Source organism: Alligator mississippiensis, chromosome 10 (assembly GCF_030867095.1).
Source record: "Alligator mississippiensis isolate rAllMis1 chromosome 10, rAllMis1, whole genome shotgun sequence".
Lineage (NCBI taxonomy): Eukaryota > Metazoa > Chordata > Crocodylia > Alligatoridae > Alligator > Alligator mississippiensis.
In genome coordinates, this window is record NC_081833.1 from 20292559 (window position 1) to 20308430 (window position 15872).

Genomic DNA, 15872 nt, shown 5'->3' on the forward strand with positions numbered 1-15872 from the left:
ACTGGTGTGACCTTGCAATACTCCTCCCAAGTTCTGTTGCCACAAGGGTGGAGGAAGAGAATGGAGTAATTAGAATCATAGAAATCATACAGAAGTAGAACTGGAAGGGACCTCAAGAGGTCACCTAGTCAAACCCCCTGCCTGAGGAAGAGAGGTGTATGGTATCATATGTAATTGCTTGTAGCAAACCACAATGGTCATCTCTAGTAGGTAGTAAAGTATTGTCAATTACAGCTTATGAAATACTGAACAATCCACTGGATTCAGAAGCAAAAGAGATCAGAAACTATGGATTAGGCCTGTGCTTCATACACTACAGTCTGTGGACCAGGCCGGTAACATTACACCAAAACTGAAACAAGTAAATATCAAGAAAATTTACCCCGAAGTTTCTGTGAACAATTCTTCCTGTGGAAATTCCTGTCTGGATTTTTTTTGGACAGATGCCATCCACATATCAAAATGTAGTTGATGAAACTTGGAGATGCTCATATATTTTAATTGCATTAAGTCTGCATTCTACAGCCATCTTAATATTTCCCACTTTTAATATAATCTTAGCTTTGGAAGCCCTTTCTCAAGATCCAAGTACAGTGCTGCTTCAGTCCAGCAGGTGGAATATTAAACCCAAAAAATAAAAGGATGCCTTTTAAGACTTCAGCTTGCTAAAATTAATTGATCTAATGCTGGCTGTAGAACTAACACCATACAAGGACTTCACAATTTTTGCTGCATTATGCCATTTTATTTTACTCTTGCTAAGTGCTTGACCAGTTTTTATTCTCCTGCCATGCTTGGACCTTCCTGCATCTGCCCTTTGCTTTTTCAGCCTTCTGCTGGAAGGCACGTACACTGTAGTGCCTGCTTCCTGTATTGGCTTGTTCAATGGAGCCAGGCAGGGAGTCTGAGCTGGAGTTACAGCCCTCAGTGAGGGAGATGGGGAGCCAGAAGTAGAGATGGTTCATCTAGACACAAACTGCTGAAGCTGGCTCCAAGATTTTTTTTCTTCCCTATTGGATAAGAAGGTGGCACCATGCAAGACCATTTGGAGAACACTGCAAGGAAAGAAGCCTGGGAGTCAACCCAGCTACCTGGAAAACAGCAAAAATATTGAAATTCCCACAAATCTTGTATCCAGATATGTTCTTAACTGAGACTCTATGGTTAGACAGTGACAAGTAGACTGTGAGTATTTTTAGTGATGGCTATTTGCAACTGTGTTTCTGCTGCAATGTCCAGCTAGTGTGCCTTCCATTGTTTCATATCAATTTATTTAGGGAAAGTTCCTGGTTATTCTTTCTCCCTTGGATAGCTTAGGTTAATGTAAGTCCCTTGGAAATGGGAGGGTTTTGATTAACCTAGTGTGGAGAATGGTACTGTTCAGCAAGGCAGACGGAATGAGTTATGTCCAATCCTCTTCAGACGGATAACAGTGGCTTTAAGCAAGGACTGAGAAAGTAACAAGCCAGATGTCAAGCTAGGAAGAGCAGGACATGATAATACACTCCACAGACTTTGCACCATGTTCAACTTTCTCCTGTTATAAAAAGCTTACAGCTTAACTACATACATTTAGACATAAGAGATTCTGTAAAGTAAAGATCAGTGTTTTGGAAAAGAGTGGAAACTCCATTTGTTTTTGCTTCTCACCTATCCCCAGCACATCTTAAGCTTACAAGAACCTGATTCTGTGAGTAGAAACTGTTTATTCCTTAGAGTGAATTTTCCACAGGCTACCTGGAAGATGTCAGTACATTTGGTACAAGTTCTTGTTTGTTACAGCAGAAGAGAAACCAACTCTTCCCTGTTCCTAGTAGAAAAGGCTACTTAGGTTGCTAGTCTGTGCTAAATGTCAAAAACGTGTGGGTAGTGGCTATCTAACAGTAACAACATCCTTGTGGGAGGGTTACAACTTACCCATTTTAACTAGAAATGTAGTATAAATGAGACAAAGGGGAAAGAAGTCAAAGCGTCCTTTTCAGCAATGTGTGATCCACATGATACATAAAAACAGGGATGACTGCTGGGCCTATGGAGTTGGACTAGCTCTTCCTACAAAAATGTTAAATTGTTGCTATAAAAAATTATTTGGAAGGTGTCTGTATTTTAACTGTTTGCATACACTGAGATACAGCTAGTTCTGCTGCCTGATATATGGGATTCTGCATATTGCCATGTTCCAAGCTGAGCAAAGAAAATCTACAGGTGATGTGGTCACTTGATATGTGGGAGTGACATCTGTAGGCAAGGTTCTTTGGGTAAATGTGATATATTTTATTAGACCAACTAAATAGTTGGAAAAATTGTTCATTGCAAGCTTTTGGGCACAAACACCCTTCTTGAGGCAGAGGGAGAGTTTACAGTTATGTGCTTTCCTGGATAAGAGAGAAGCCAGTGCAAAAATGCAGGTCAGTGAGAATGCAAAAGCATTCTCACCCCCCAGTGAGGGTCAGAGGGGGTGAGGCAAGTTTTTGTTGTTTTGTTTTGTTTTGTTTTTTTGTGGGTTTTTTTTTTTGGGGGGGGGGGTGAAAGGGGGAATGGTGACCTGGTAATAAAATGTAGCTGGTAAATTGTAGAGAGGTTACCTGGGGTCATCAGATGGAAGGCAGGTTATAATGTGTCATAAATCCAATGTCTATATTTAGTCCATGATTTTTTGTATCCAGTAGATTTATGAAGTTATCCAGAAGACTTATGAAGTTTGTAGGCTTTTCTACTAAAGGTGTTTTGTAAATTTCCTTTGAGAATTAGAACTAAGAGATTGGAGAGAGTGGTTGTCTTGTGTACCCACAGGTAATTGGGTATTTGTCTTTGATAGATTTTCAGTGTGCATTCATTCTGGTACACAGGTTGTACACAGGTACAAAGGTTACTGTTTGGTTTCTCCTGCATATGTTATCAGGGCATTTAGTGCACTGGATGAGATGTATAACATTTCTGGAGGTGCAGGTGTAAGATCCAGGAATCGTGATGATTCTGTTGTGAGGTGCAGTTATTCTGGGAATGCTGAAGGTATATTGGCAGGTCTTGCATTTCTTGTCCTGGCATGCTCTGGATCCATTCAGCACATTTGGAGCCATAATGGGAAGCTTGCTTCTGGTGATGAGATGGGTGAGGTTCAGTGCTTGTTTAAAGGATGGGTGGTTTTGGGAAGATCTCTTTAAGAATTTGGTTTTCTTCTAGTATGGGTTGCAATTGTTTGAGGATTTTCTGTGTAGGTTCCAGGAGGGATGGTATGTCATAACTAATGGTGTGCGATTTGTGGAAATTTTCTTTTTGTACTGCAGCAATTCTTTATGTGGTATCTGGATGGCTCTTTCAAATGTGCAATCTATCTTTCTGAAGGAGTGTCCTTGTTGAGTCAAAACCCTTTTGAGATTTGTGAAGTAACAACTGCGGGTGTCCTCAGTTCAAAATCAGTGGTATCGAAGGGCTTAGCTGAATATTACAGCTTTTTGGGTATGTTTTGGGTGATTGCTAGTTCTGTGCAGATACGTTGGTCTGTGGGCTTCTTGTATATACTGGTTTGTATTTTACCATTCTGGATAGTGATCGTAGTGTCTAAAAAGGAAATGTTGGTGCCAGAGTATTCAAAATAGTCTGATGGAGGGGTGATGATTACTGAATTTCGGATGGAAATCAATCAGATTGCAGGTTCAGTCCAAATGATGATGTCACCTATATATCTTAAGAAGAGCATGGGGTTGGTGCAGTTCTTGAGAAATTCTTCTTCCATGTGGCTCATAAAAAGGTTGGCATATTGGAGGGCCATTTTGGTGCCCACAGCTGTGCCTGTGGTCTGGAGGGAGGTGTTGGTTATTGAAAGTGACGTTGTGTGTGAGCATGAAATGTATAAGTTCAGTAATATCTTCAGGTCTGTACTCTGAGTTGTAATCTTGCTCTTACAGATATGTAAGCCAGGTTTGGATGCCATCCTGGTGTGGGATGTTGGTATATTGTCACAACCCAATTAAGTAGTGCCCATGTCACAAGCAAGAGATACCAGTTAACAGTTTAATTCTGCACTAGGTTAACTAAGGGTTAACAAATGATAGTAACAGCTTTTTTTTTTTTTGCTGCGCATGTCAAAAAGAAATTTATTGCTGCGCCACTAACAGAGATAAAACTTTTGCCTTCTTTGCTTTACATAAATCATTATAACTGGTCAGAATAAAAAGAGGAGTAGCCCTATCATAACACCCTAGCGAAGACTGCTAAATAATTGGCGATTCTAATTAAATTTATGACGTGGCGAAAACCAATTGGCTATTATACAAATAAAACCCACATACACTTCCGCAAAGAGGAAGAAGAAGGGGGACCTCCGTACGCACCTTGGAGACCTCTGATCACACATATCAGAGTAACTGACAATTTGATCACTTGTCAGTTCCCCGCGTCTCGACCCAATCTCAGACATAAATCAACGACCTGCTGGCCCGACCTTTTCTGCCCAACCACCGAACTCTTATGCAGACCGACCTACGAACCCTAAGCTGTAACTAACCAAGTATCTCTAACCTCCGCTATTCACCACCTTGACGGCGTGAGTAAACAATCTTGCTTTGCAACCGATAAGCGTCTGCCTAATTAATTCCACTCCATGCGTCACAAGTACCCGCCTGGTGGCTTCTAAGGTCCCGACCCCTTTGCTGCAGTTCACGGCAGCGACATATATAAGCTGGTAACATCCATGGTGGCTAAGAGAGTGTTACTTGTAGAAAGTCTTGGGTCTTGGACAAAACTTGCTCTTTGGGTGACAAGAGGTTTTAGGATGGATCTGATGAAACCTGGTATTTCCTCAGTTAGGGTTCTGTGTTTGGATATGATAGGTCTACCTGGGTTCCCTTGTTTGTGCATTTTAGGGAGCATGGAAAAAATCCCTGGTTTGGGTAATGGAGGGGATCAAGTTTTGTAGTTTTCCTGTAGTTTCAAGTATCCTGTAGTTCAGATGGAAATGATTTGATGGTAGTTTTGAGTGTTAAGGTGAAAAAGGGAGTTGTACTTCCTCTAGTTTTTTTTGTAGTAGGTGGTGTCAGAGTTGTCTGTTGGCTTCTTTTACGTAGTCTTCACGGTTAAAGATAACTATAGCTCTTCCTCTATCTGCTAGTTTTATTACTGTTTGGTGGTTGGATCTTAGAGATTCTGTGGCCCTTCTCTCTGAGAGGGAGAGATTGTTATGATGGCATATTGCTATTTCATTGTTCATTCTTACCCTGAAGCAGTCAGCATAGTGGTCAAGGTTTGAATTTTGTCTACTTTGAAGTGTGCAGTCTGATTTTTTTGAAGTCTTGTTGGAAGTGAATTCATTTTGGTTGTGGAACTATTCCTTGAAGTGGGTGTGTCAGAAGAATTCTTCTAGTTTTCCACATTGAAAAAATACCCTAACAATGCTACAGATAGAAATTCAGGCCTTTAGAGAGGGCAGATTTTTCAGCTTTGGTAAGTGTGTGTGTGGAGAGATGAATAATACTTGAGGGTTGACTAGTTCTTTCAGTTACATTGAGTATGAGGTTGGAATGTTCTAAGGTACTGGGTGTTGTTTCTCTGATGGTTGCTTTGTGGTTGGGAAAAGTTGTCCCTAAAGTAATTGGTTCCATTTCTTCTTTTTATGTTGGAAGGATGTTGTAGAAAATCTTTGGTAGTCTCTTTGTATATGTTGTATAATGTCTGGAAAGATATCCAAATTTTTCTCTCTCAAGTTGTTGCAGCATGTGTTGATTTCCTTCCTGAGTTGATCTCTTTTGGACTAGGTTAGGTGAAGATGATGATTTCTAAGTTTTTTCTGAAGTTCTCCTCCATAGTTGTGAAGCATATTTAGAGCTGTGTGTAGTAGTCAGAAGATTGTAGCTATTCAGTCCTCAGGGAATGATGTTGTGTTTCTTGCATAGGCTTAGAAAATATATGTTGCTGTTGAGTTCGGCTTCTTTCTTTTTCATTTTGTGAAGGAGTGACATCCCAGCAGCATTATCAGCTTCTCCAGCACAGTAGTTATCATAGGATGGGAGAGTGTGCCTTACCAGCAGGTGCAAAGAGCCTCCTGAACATTCAGCTTTTTCACTATGTAAACATGAAATCTGTCTGGTCATGAAATACCCAATCTTCATCTAAATTTCTATTGGCAGCTGTTTTCCTTGTGCTATTTTTGCTGATGTTAGGCTTGCATCTTTTGATTTCAATCTGTGCAGTGGTTAGGGAACATCCTGAAGAGCTGATGTACGTCATATTAAGATGAAGATGTGCAGATATCCTGTTTGCAGAAGTCCAAGATGTCTACAAACCAGAAAGACAGTTAATTACTGATGCTGTCAACATGTTATGGTGCTGTCAACCCTAAAATGACAGTTCTTTTGGAACTGTTTGTACCTGCTGCATTCAGTCACTAAATCAAAATGCTAGATCACATACTGGAATGCTGACTTCAGTTTTACTCCACCTTTAAGGGCACTTTGATGCCTAAATACTATAAAGATGATTTAAGGTGCCTAGCATCCCACTGACTTGAATACCTTTATGGGTCTGTCCCTTTATGCCATCAGTTCCTTGGGTTTGCTGATGGGCAGTCGTATGCTGTCATGGAGGGTAAAAAAGAACCTTTATAACAGAATTAAATAATTGTAGTTTCCTGACAAGCTATTGAAAGTAATTTTTTTTTTTTTTAATTCAGTTTGATAGTGTTCTCTTTAAAAAACAAATTATAGTAAAAATGTTGATCTCTGCTTATTTTTTCCCTTAGCCCCAGAACTGTCTTTGGAGATTAAAGGTTAGATTTACATCTGGAGTAAGTGGTTCTGGCTTCAATAAACTTGTACCTGCTTTGTACTACCAGTGAATTTGGCCACAAGGTTGTGCCATACCTTATTTTGCTACTGATCATATACTGTACTTGTGGTATCCTTTTTCTGTATCCTTTAGGTACCCTCAGTATTGAGGTTATCAGATATAAATTATATGTATAATACAATATTTACACTATACTGTATCAGTACATTAAGAGCTGGTAGGTAGCAGCAGTTACTTTAACAAGGTTGTGTGAGAATAGGCCCCTAGACTGACTGTATACCAGTTCCAATAGGGAGTAGCAGCTGCAGGGGAATGCTGGCTCTGGAGGAATTCCCTACTATTCTACTCCTAGGAGAAGTCTCTGAAGGAGATGGTATAGCAGGACTGGCTCTCTAGGGAGCTGAAGTTACATTCCAGAAGTTATAGTAGGCATATTTTCACATTTGATCATAGCCAAAAGGCCAGGAAGCAATACCATCTGCATACTTCTAAAGGTGTGTTTTAACCCAATATCTCTCATTACCTGCGTGGGTGCAATTAAATACAGATTCTGCTAGCTGAAAGAAAGGCTCTCCAAGGATTGCCTGGTAATCCAGGTGATTTATGTGAACAAGGTATTGAGTAGCATCTTTAAAGAGCAGATCACTCTCTCCATACTTCTGAGACTGAAACAAATGGAAGTCAGGGTCCAGACTGGTTCCCAGACTTTCCTAAATCAGAAAAAAATAAAAGTTTCAAAGCAAAAATGATGAGCAGTGAAATGAATTAGGTGAATTTTTAGCTAAAAATCAGGCTCTAATAGAGATGTGTGAGGTTCAGCTAGTGCTCGCTTTGTTTCTACTGGAAGGGATTTTGCATTCCTCTTCCTTGGATTAACCTACTGGCTGTTCCAGCATCACAGGTTTCTCTCTCAGCAAGAAGATGTTATGATGAAGAAACTACCGGTGCCAAAATTTGCCTTTAGTAAATCCAAATGGTTCTCCCTTTATTTCCTGCACACATTCTTAATCCACTAGTGCTGGTCCTAGAAACACATTATATGTTATGAACAAAGCTCTGGATCTTGGTGGGGTTTTCAGCAATCAGAATTTAACAAAGAGAGCACATTCATCTTTTTCCCATCATCTGCCTCACCTGAGATTTCATTAAGAAGTCATAGATCTTAGTGATGGCCATTGGTCGAGTCATGACTATACTAGGAGGAACAGGACCAAGGTTACAGTCTGCCCACTCTGTGACTGCAACACGCCTTCCATCCAGACACAGGAGTTCAAAGTCACTAGGTGTATAACCTTTGGCCCAGCCTGTGTTGTCCAGATCTGCAAAACAGATGGAAATGCACTAAGTTCTTTGACTAAATCATTACCTGACTTTCAGTCAAGACAGAGGGAACCTCGCCGAAAAAACATTAACACAGGGCACATCTACAAGTGCATTAATGCACTTTAGTTAATGCACATTAAATCTAGTACCCCTGGGTGCCTATATACGAGCCTGGAGCAAGGTTTCGTCTAAGGTGTGTGCATACATAGCTGTGCACAACTAAAAGTGTGGCCGCACACAGCCTTTTCAAGGCCACGCACCAGGAGAGGCTGGGGCTGAGGGCTGGCATGGGCTCCGCCGGCTCTGGGGAAGTGTTCCACTCCCCCCACATCAGGGCCAGGGAGTGGAGCACTTCCCCAGAGCTGGCAGAGCCCACACCAGCCTCACCTCAGGGAGAAGCTGCTACCTGCCCCAGTGAGGCTCTGCCAGCTCTAGGATACTGCTCCGCTCCCCCACATGGCCTTGCGGGGCATGTCCCGCAGTGTCCCGGAGCTGGCAGAGCCTCACTGTGGCAGGCAGCAGCTCCTCCCCCAGCGGAGGCAAGGCAGGGATGGAGGCTGGGGCGGGGGGCTGGCGCGGGTTCTGCCAGCTCCAGGGAAGTGCTCCGCTCTCTGGCCCTGATGCAGGGGAGCGGAGCACTTCCCCAGAGCCAGTGAAGCCTGCACCAGCCCCTGGCCCCCAGTCTCAGCTCCAGGCCCCAGGCGCCAGCCCCCGGCCTCCAGCCCCCTTTGATAAGTGTCCCATGCCGGACCAAGGCGGCATGCTCACAGACCAAGGTGGCATGCTCATGGACCACTACTCCCTAGAGGGAACATTGGACTGGAGGCTGCTCTGACACATTGTAACTACGCATCAGAGTAGACTCAATCAAGTCTGCTGGGGCATGGTAATTACCGTGCTCCAACCAGCTTCTGTGTCTCATGTATCAGCATCCCTGTACTTCAAAATGGCACCTCCTGAAGCATTCTGAAGTGTGGGAACACTAATACACGAGATGCTCTGAGTGCTTTAATTAGAGTGGCTCTCAGAGCTGCTCTAATTAAAACACCTCCCCATCCCTGGAGCACATGTAAAAATGCCCTCCATTGTGAAGTATTAGGAAAATGCACATTAGCCTGTCTTAATGCACATTAACTAAAGAGCACAGTTTAAGTGACACTTAATGCACATTAGCTAAATAGCATGTTTTAGTGGTGCTGTAATGCACATTAAATTAGGTTAATACACATTAAAGCACATGTGTAGACGTGCCCATTGAAGAAGCAACTCAGTCCATTGTGTCCAACAAGTACAACTTGCCACACAATCATTTACAGAGGATGTGGAATGAATGTGTGGGGAGAATTTTATTTCAACCCATGTAACAAAAACTGAAGAAATAGCAACTCCTCATATGGACACTTTATCATTCCCTCAATCCATCTTAATATACAGCTGGAAAGGCCATCTCTCAGAGGCAATAGTTCAGTCTGTAGGTACATTTAGCCCTTAACTAGTTTGCAGAAAATGTTTATCAGTGTACATATTAATGTGAAAGTCCATTTTTTTAAGGAATATGAATCCCAATCTGGAGAGACCACTGCTTCTTACAAATGCTATACTCAGGAGGTTTTACAGCTCAAATTTAACAAGCCATTGAGATAACTTTGTTCAATGTTTTGTCATCTTAAATGAAAAAGGGATTTCTTTCTTTTTCCCCCCTGAAGGATGTGACCTCTCACTGCTGCTATTAAGATTGGAGCTGGGGGCAAACAGCTTGGGAGTTTAAAATTTAATGCTTAAAGATGTTCTATCCAAAGATGATTTTATATTTAACTCCCCAGGTCTTATGTGCTTTCCACAACTTAGTCTTCTCTATGCTCCTGCACTCGCAGATTCTTTCCATTTCAAAACAGCTCTGTACTCAGATAAGACATGAAAAAGTAGTTTCTAGGCACTATGGTCATTATGTGAGGAGACATTCTTTAAAAATGAGAAAAGGGCTGCATCTCACTCTCAATATTCTGGAGCAGGTTGTAATGTTCCAGGAAAGCCACATCACCAAAGCTTCTTCCACTGGGATTGCCAACAAGACACCTAAAATAGGAAAACACAATAACTCATCACAGAGGCTCTATCTGATGGAGGGAGTAGAACTTCTGGGAGTAGTAGATGCCCAAATGTTTTGAATACTAGTATGGAGACTAGAATCTCATCCAAGTCATTGTAATTAGAGGGTACAACTGTCTGCCTTAAGATTTTAGGCTGCTTGCAGACATTAAGGAAAAAAAAAGAAATGGTTCTTTACTTTAAACTCCATGTGCCCCCACACTGATCTCAGCATTTGCTCAGAAGATGCAGTTGGACCCAGCTCACCTAATGTTTGTATAGCTCCGGTGCCTTAGTGATTGAATCAGCATTAGATAAAAGTGCCAAAAAGCCCCGCTGAAGTGCCCAATCTATACAAACACTGCAAACTGGGCTGAAGTAATGCGCTGCTTCTTCCAGTAAAATGTGGTTTTGGGTTGTTTTTCGTTTGTTTGTTTTTAATGTCTGAAAGCAGCATTAGGTATCATAGTGTTAAAAGAGTTAAGTGGTCTCAGTGCAGGTCTTGTTGAACAAGTGCCTGTTACAAATAACTGCCTCCTCACAGATAATCTTACCAAAGAGGCTCTGATTTAACTAGGCACAGAGACTAGACAACTTTCTCATTCCTAAAGGAAATGAACTTAGACATACAGCAGCATAAGAAAGGTAATGCTACTACTGAGAGGAATTTGGTCTCCAAACTAGTCCATTTAGTAACATTCAATTACATTAATTATAAATGCAGAGATAGAAACATGTCCTTTTTATGATCTGCCTGTGCCCTGTCTCTAATTACTGTATATTCTCTTTACATGAAGTCTTGGGAAATGATCCCCAACCTATTCACTGTAATGGTCTACTATGTGCTGCACCATCCTGTAGCTGCTCTGCTGTCTCAACATTGTGGCACAGGGCTCAGAAGGCCTATAGTCATAGGACGTCAAGCCTTGTTACTTGGTTTCAAAATGAAAAGTATTATCTTTAGGGGTGCACCAATAGAGATTTTGGGAGGGCGATACTGATAGCTGATTTTTAAGGAGGCATATCGGCCAATACTGATCTGATTTCCGATACAGCTGTGTCCACCTAGTAAGTTTGTTGTGGTGGAACGGGAGAGGGGATGGGAAGGAGTGTGGGGGGTCAGATTAATGCCCTGCACAATGAGGGAGTGGGGCTGGCACTGCCCACCTGGGGTGGGGCAAGGCACGGGACAGAGCCGCAGCTCATCTGTGGGGTGCAGGAAGGGGGAGCAGCTCCCGCCGCTATGCACACCCAGGGAGGGCACGGGGGAGAGGCGTGTACCCCCCAGATCAGCATGGGGCGGGCCAAGGTGGGCTGCAGCTATGGACTGGGGCCAGGAGCCACACTGGGCTCTTTCCGGCGGGGGCTGGGCTGCGCTGTGCTCAGGGCAGGCAGTGTCACTAGGAGAGGGGCTACAGGGGGAACTGCAGCCACCCCAAATTAGGCCCCCCCATAGCCCTCCTCCCAGCACTGCTGCCACTCACCCCAAGCAAAGCTTGGCCCAGCATGCGTGTTCCCCCCCCCCCGGAACAGCCCAATGCAGCCCTGGCCCCAGCCCACTCAGCCCTGCTTTGTGCAGATCTGGGGGCACATGCCCCCCACCACCCTCCTGAGGTGCATGCAGTGGCAAGAGCCACTCCCCCTCCCCATGCCCCCCACACAAGGCATGGCTCCATCCCACATCCTGCGCCCAGCCCCACCTCAGCTGGGCAACACCTACCCCAGCCCCACTCCCACTCCCTCCCTTAGCAAAAGGGGCATTGATCTGCCCCCCACAGCCCTTCCCTGACCCCTCCCCTTCCACCACAACAGACTTACCAGCCGCACACAGCTCTCCAAGATGCTAGGCTGTGCTCCTCACTGCCTACATGTTGCGCTGTGGCTGCGCACGCACACAGGCATTTATCGGCCACATCAGACTGATTTTGGATACAGTCAATTTTCTTTATATCGGTGCTGATCTGATACTGGACCAACATATTGGTGCACCTCTAATTATCTTATTTCGTCTCCCCCTGGAAATGACTCTAGATCTGTTTTAAATCACTAGGCCAGCCAAGTCCATCCCGTTGCAGCAGCAACTGAAATTATATAGGAACTAGTCAAAAGGAAACCTTCACAGCCTCTAGCCTCTGAATAAGTCTTGCCAAGGAAACCAACAGGCAAAAGAACTCAGTCTCATCTCTGCATTGCTTTTGAGAGACTTACCTGAGCGCCCCCATGTTGCCGTAGTAGCGTTCGTTATGGTTGGCAGCACACCGGCTGGATGCTTTGGGCATTTCTGTTTTATCATCTCCAATGCAGACCTTGCACAGATTCCCAACTGCTCCTGGCATGCAGCTTTTCCAAAAGTAACTCTGGTAGGCTATGGGAAGAGAAAGGTGTGACAGTTAGTCAATGCAGGGCGTTCTAAAATGTCTTTATTCCCTACACAAGACAGCGGGCTGCTCTTATATTTCATTTAAAGAACTGGCATTTCCTCTATGTTCCTCAGAGCCGGTCTTCTGGTCTCTATGACAAAAAGTTAGAAATCACTTTATCGCTTGGATGTGCGTGCTCTGAGGGCGCGTCTACACATGCATTAGGAAAAGCGCGTTAATGCACTTTCAATTTAGTATCTACAATGTAAAACACTAAATAAATGCACATTAGGTTGCTCCACTGTGCAATACCAAAAACGCATGCTTTTTAAGTGACGCTTAATGTTAAGATGCCTATTTTGCTGCTTATTAATATATTTGCGTTGATTTTTTTGCATGACGCTTTAACGCACAGTAAAGTAAGCTACTGCTCATTAAAACATGCCCTGAGACTTGCAGTGAAAGAGAGCAGATCATAAGTTAGCTCTTACTGAACGAGAAAGACTGCCAAACAATATGTTTAAGCAATACTTACAAGCTCCACAAGTAAACAAGACTGGCTGTGTGCTTGTGGAAAGAAGAAAGGATACAGCCAGAGATGCTGTCCACATGCCAAGCTCTGGAAGATTTAATTAACATTCCTAGGGATCAGGAGAGACATTCTTGCTCATAGTTCCTAACACTTGGGGGCTGGAGGCAGAAGGGTACCTAGTTATACATCTTGGCCCATTAGAATCTGGGTACCAAGCAGGTATCTGATTGATTTTTAAGGCTGATTGTGAAGAGCACCTGTCAGGGATGAAAGGTACCTTTTGATTATTCTGGGTTGCATTTAATACTTGGTAAAATCTATATGCCAGAGGAATGCAGAGTGAGAGATATGCATCACATACATTCATTAAGACTACTCTCACTTGAAATCCATTCAACTAAAACAGCTTCATGGAAGGTACAAGCACAGCAGATGTGAATGTATTAGGTCACCTGCAAGTTCTCCAATCCATCTCCTTTCTTCCCTCCTCCCCACTCTACCACCCTTATCTGTTTTTCTCTCCCCAGTTTTGAGATATCTTGGTATGGCCTACCTGGCAGGTATCTTGGTACAGTTCTTACCAGAGCTAATATCACAGTTCTCAGCATCATTCTCCAGAGCTCCTACTGTGTATCTAGAAAGAAGCAGCCATCCTCCAGGACTGTACAGGTGACTGTGGCAGGAGCGCCGTCCCCCCAGGTTATGAACATTTATGTGCTTGGCATTCTTCTTTGCCACAGCTATAGCATAGATAGGGGACAGTGCTGTGGGACAAAGACAGTGATACACTGTCAGACAGACAGCAAAGTGTCCAGGAAAGGAACATACCCCGTACTAAAAGTAAGATTTAGACTATTGTATCCTCCTTAAAAAACATTCAGGACAAGGACAGGAGGGGAAGTCTGTCTACTGAGCTTTTTTGGCTACAGCAGAGGACCTGCATGGCCTCTTTAACTATAGAAATCCAGTACTTGCCTCAGAGCCTGGGACAGCAAAATTTCTAGCCAGGGGCAACAGCAGTTCCTTTCAGAACCAATAAGACACCCTGGTAGTGCCATTCCTGTCTCTGCAGAAGATCACAGTCGCCTCTTCCAGCTGTCTCCTTCCCTTCCTCTGTCCATTATGGAGCTTTGTTTAATTTTTTTTAAAGGAAAATAAAAAGTGTGTTTAGGGGCTGCTACCTGACCACAATGCTTAGGGTGGAGTGAACTCTATCTACATCACAGAGCCTGATGCTTACTGTTGGCCACACTGGTGATAAGCTGTGTTTAAGGACCCAGTCTTTATCCAAGATAAACTGCTTGAGCCACTCTGGTGGAGTTACTTCACTTAATTTAATTAAAAATCCATTAATTGGAAATCAAACATTTTCCTTACCTCCATCTGTAAAACGGATTAGCTTCTCTGTTCTTCCAGCACCTGGGCCACATTCCTTCCCTGGATAGGAGAAGCAAACACCAGGAGAATACTACCAAAAGACATGGGGATGTGAACTGGTGATTTAGCACCTCAGTATAGATGGAGCATGTGACTGGATATCAAAACCACAGCAAGTGAATACTATACCTAAGGGGAAGGTGTGGCTGAGAAAACTAAGTAAAGCATGGGTGCTTAAAGGTAGACTACAGGCCTGTGCCAGACCTTTCCATTACTTGCATTCCTGCCATTGAAAAAATGCTGATGACTTATGCCTAGGGAGCTACCTAAATCATGCCAGAAGCATGCTGTGCAGTGGCTCCTTTAATCTTGTTATTTTTACTGTACCCCTCCCCACCTCCACCCCACTGATTGGGAGGGGCCCTGGCAGTCCTGCCACTTGTTCCTGATTGGCCGGGAGGCAAAAACCATGGTTTTAAATATATCACAGTTTTTGCTAATCAAGGGCAGATGGCGAGTGGCAAGGACACCAGGGCCCCTCCACCAATCAGTAGTGGGGGTGGGAGATGCATGTCAAAAATAACAAGATTAACGGAGTCACTGTGCAGTGGACCTCCAGCGCAATTTAGGTGCCATGCCCCCAGGCTGTCATGCAGTGAAAGCTTGCCTGGCGCAGTAGTTATAAAGATGTTGACTTGCAGTGAGACAAAGTGAAAGCTCCTCAGATGAGGAAAATGAACGCAGGAAAGTTTCCTTCCTCACGCTAAAGTATTGAATCAAGTATTTCTCCCTTTCCTAGATGGTTTCAGTCAGAGACTGGTTTAAGTTCTTTGCAGAATCTTTTCTTTCCACAATACATACAGTGTCACCGGCTAGAGAGGAACTTTTTTCATTCCACCCACCACACAAGAGTTCATGGAGAGATACATCCTCCAGATTCTGCTTTCTCAAAGTTAAGAATTGTGCACCACTTCCACCATCTCTAAGAATCCATTGCATGTCACAACTGGATTGTGTGAGGGAGTCAGTCCCAACGTGAACCAAAGAGGGCAAGAGTGCTAAAAAGGTGCCTTGGCTCAGTAAAGGCATCCAGGAGGGCCTGAGTGCAGAAAAGGTGGTATATAATCAGTGGAAGCAAGGGGCTATCACCAAGGAGGATTACACCTCCATTGCTCGTGACTGTAGGGAGGCGGTTGGGAAGGCCAAGGCAGAGACGGAACTATGGCTGGTGACCAGAATTAAAGATAACAAGAAGTTCTTTTTCAAAATACATAGGGAGTAAGAAGAAGGCACCAGGTAACGTGGGGCCCCTATAGGACAGGCTTGGCAATCTGGTGATTGCAGCAAAGGAAAAAGCTGATCTCTTCAATGAGTTCTTTGCCTCCATATTTCTGAGCAGGGATCGGGAC

At 43.6% G+C, this 15872-nt stretch overlaps 1 protein-coding gene across 2 annotated transcripts in view; it reads right to left on the reverse strand.

The window, feature by feature from the left end:
• Positions 1 to 472: 472 nt before the first annotated feature.
• The window catches only part of LOC102564664 (melanotransferrin), a 28193-nt gene continuing 12793 nt past the window's right edge, over positions 473 to 15872 (reverse strand). Inside the window, exons 11-17 of one of the 2 annotated variants that reach the window (XR_009455012.1) lie at positions 14464 to 14523; positions 13668 to 13850; positions 12403 to 12559; positions 10100 to 10182; positions 7918 to 8102; positions 2586 to 6273; positions 473 to 1091 (exon numbers count right to left, since the gene is read on the reverse strand). Coding sequence is in view for 1 of the 2 variants with exons in the window: in XM_019493642.2 (XP_019349187.1) it covers positions 6227 to 6273; positions 7307 to 7493; positions 7918 to 8102; positions 10100 to 10182; positions 12403 to 12559; positions 13668 to 13850; positions 14464 to 14523 (902 nt within the window). In the remaining variant the exon portion in view is untranslated. Of the gene's footprint in view, positions 1092 to 2585; positions 6274 to 7306; positions 7494 to 7917; positions 8103 to 10099; positions 10183 to 12402; positions 12560 to 13667; positions 13851 to 14463; positions 14524 to 15872 lie in introns of those variants that run through there. The other variant, XM_019493642.2, reaches the window with a different exon arrangement.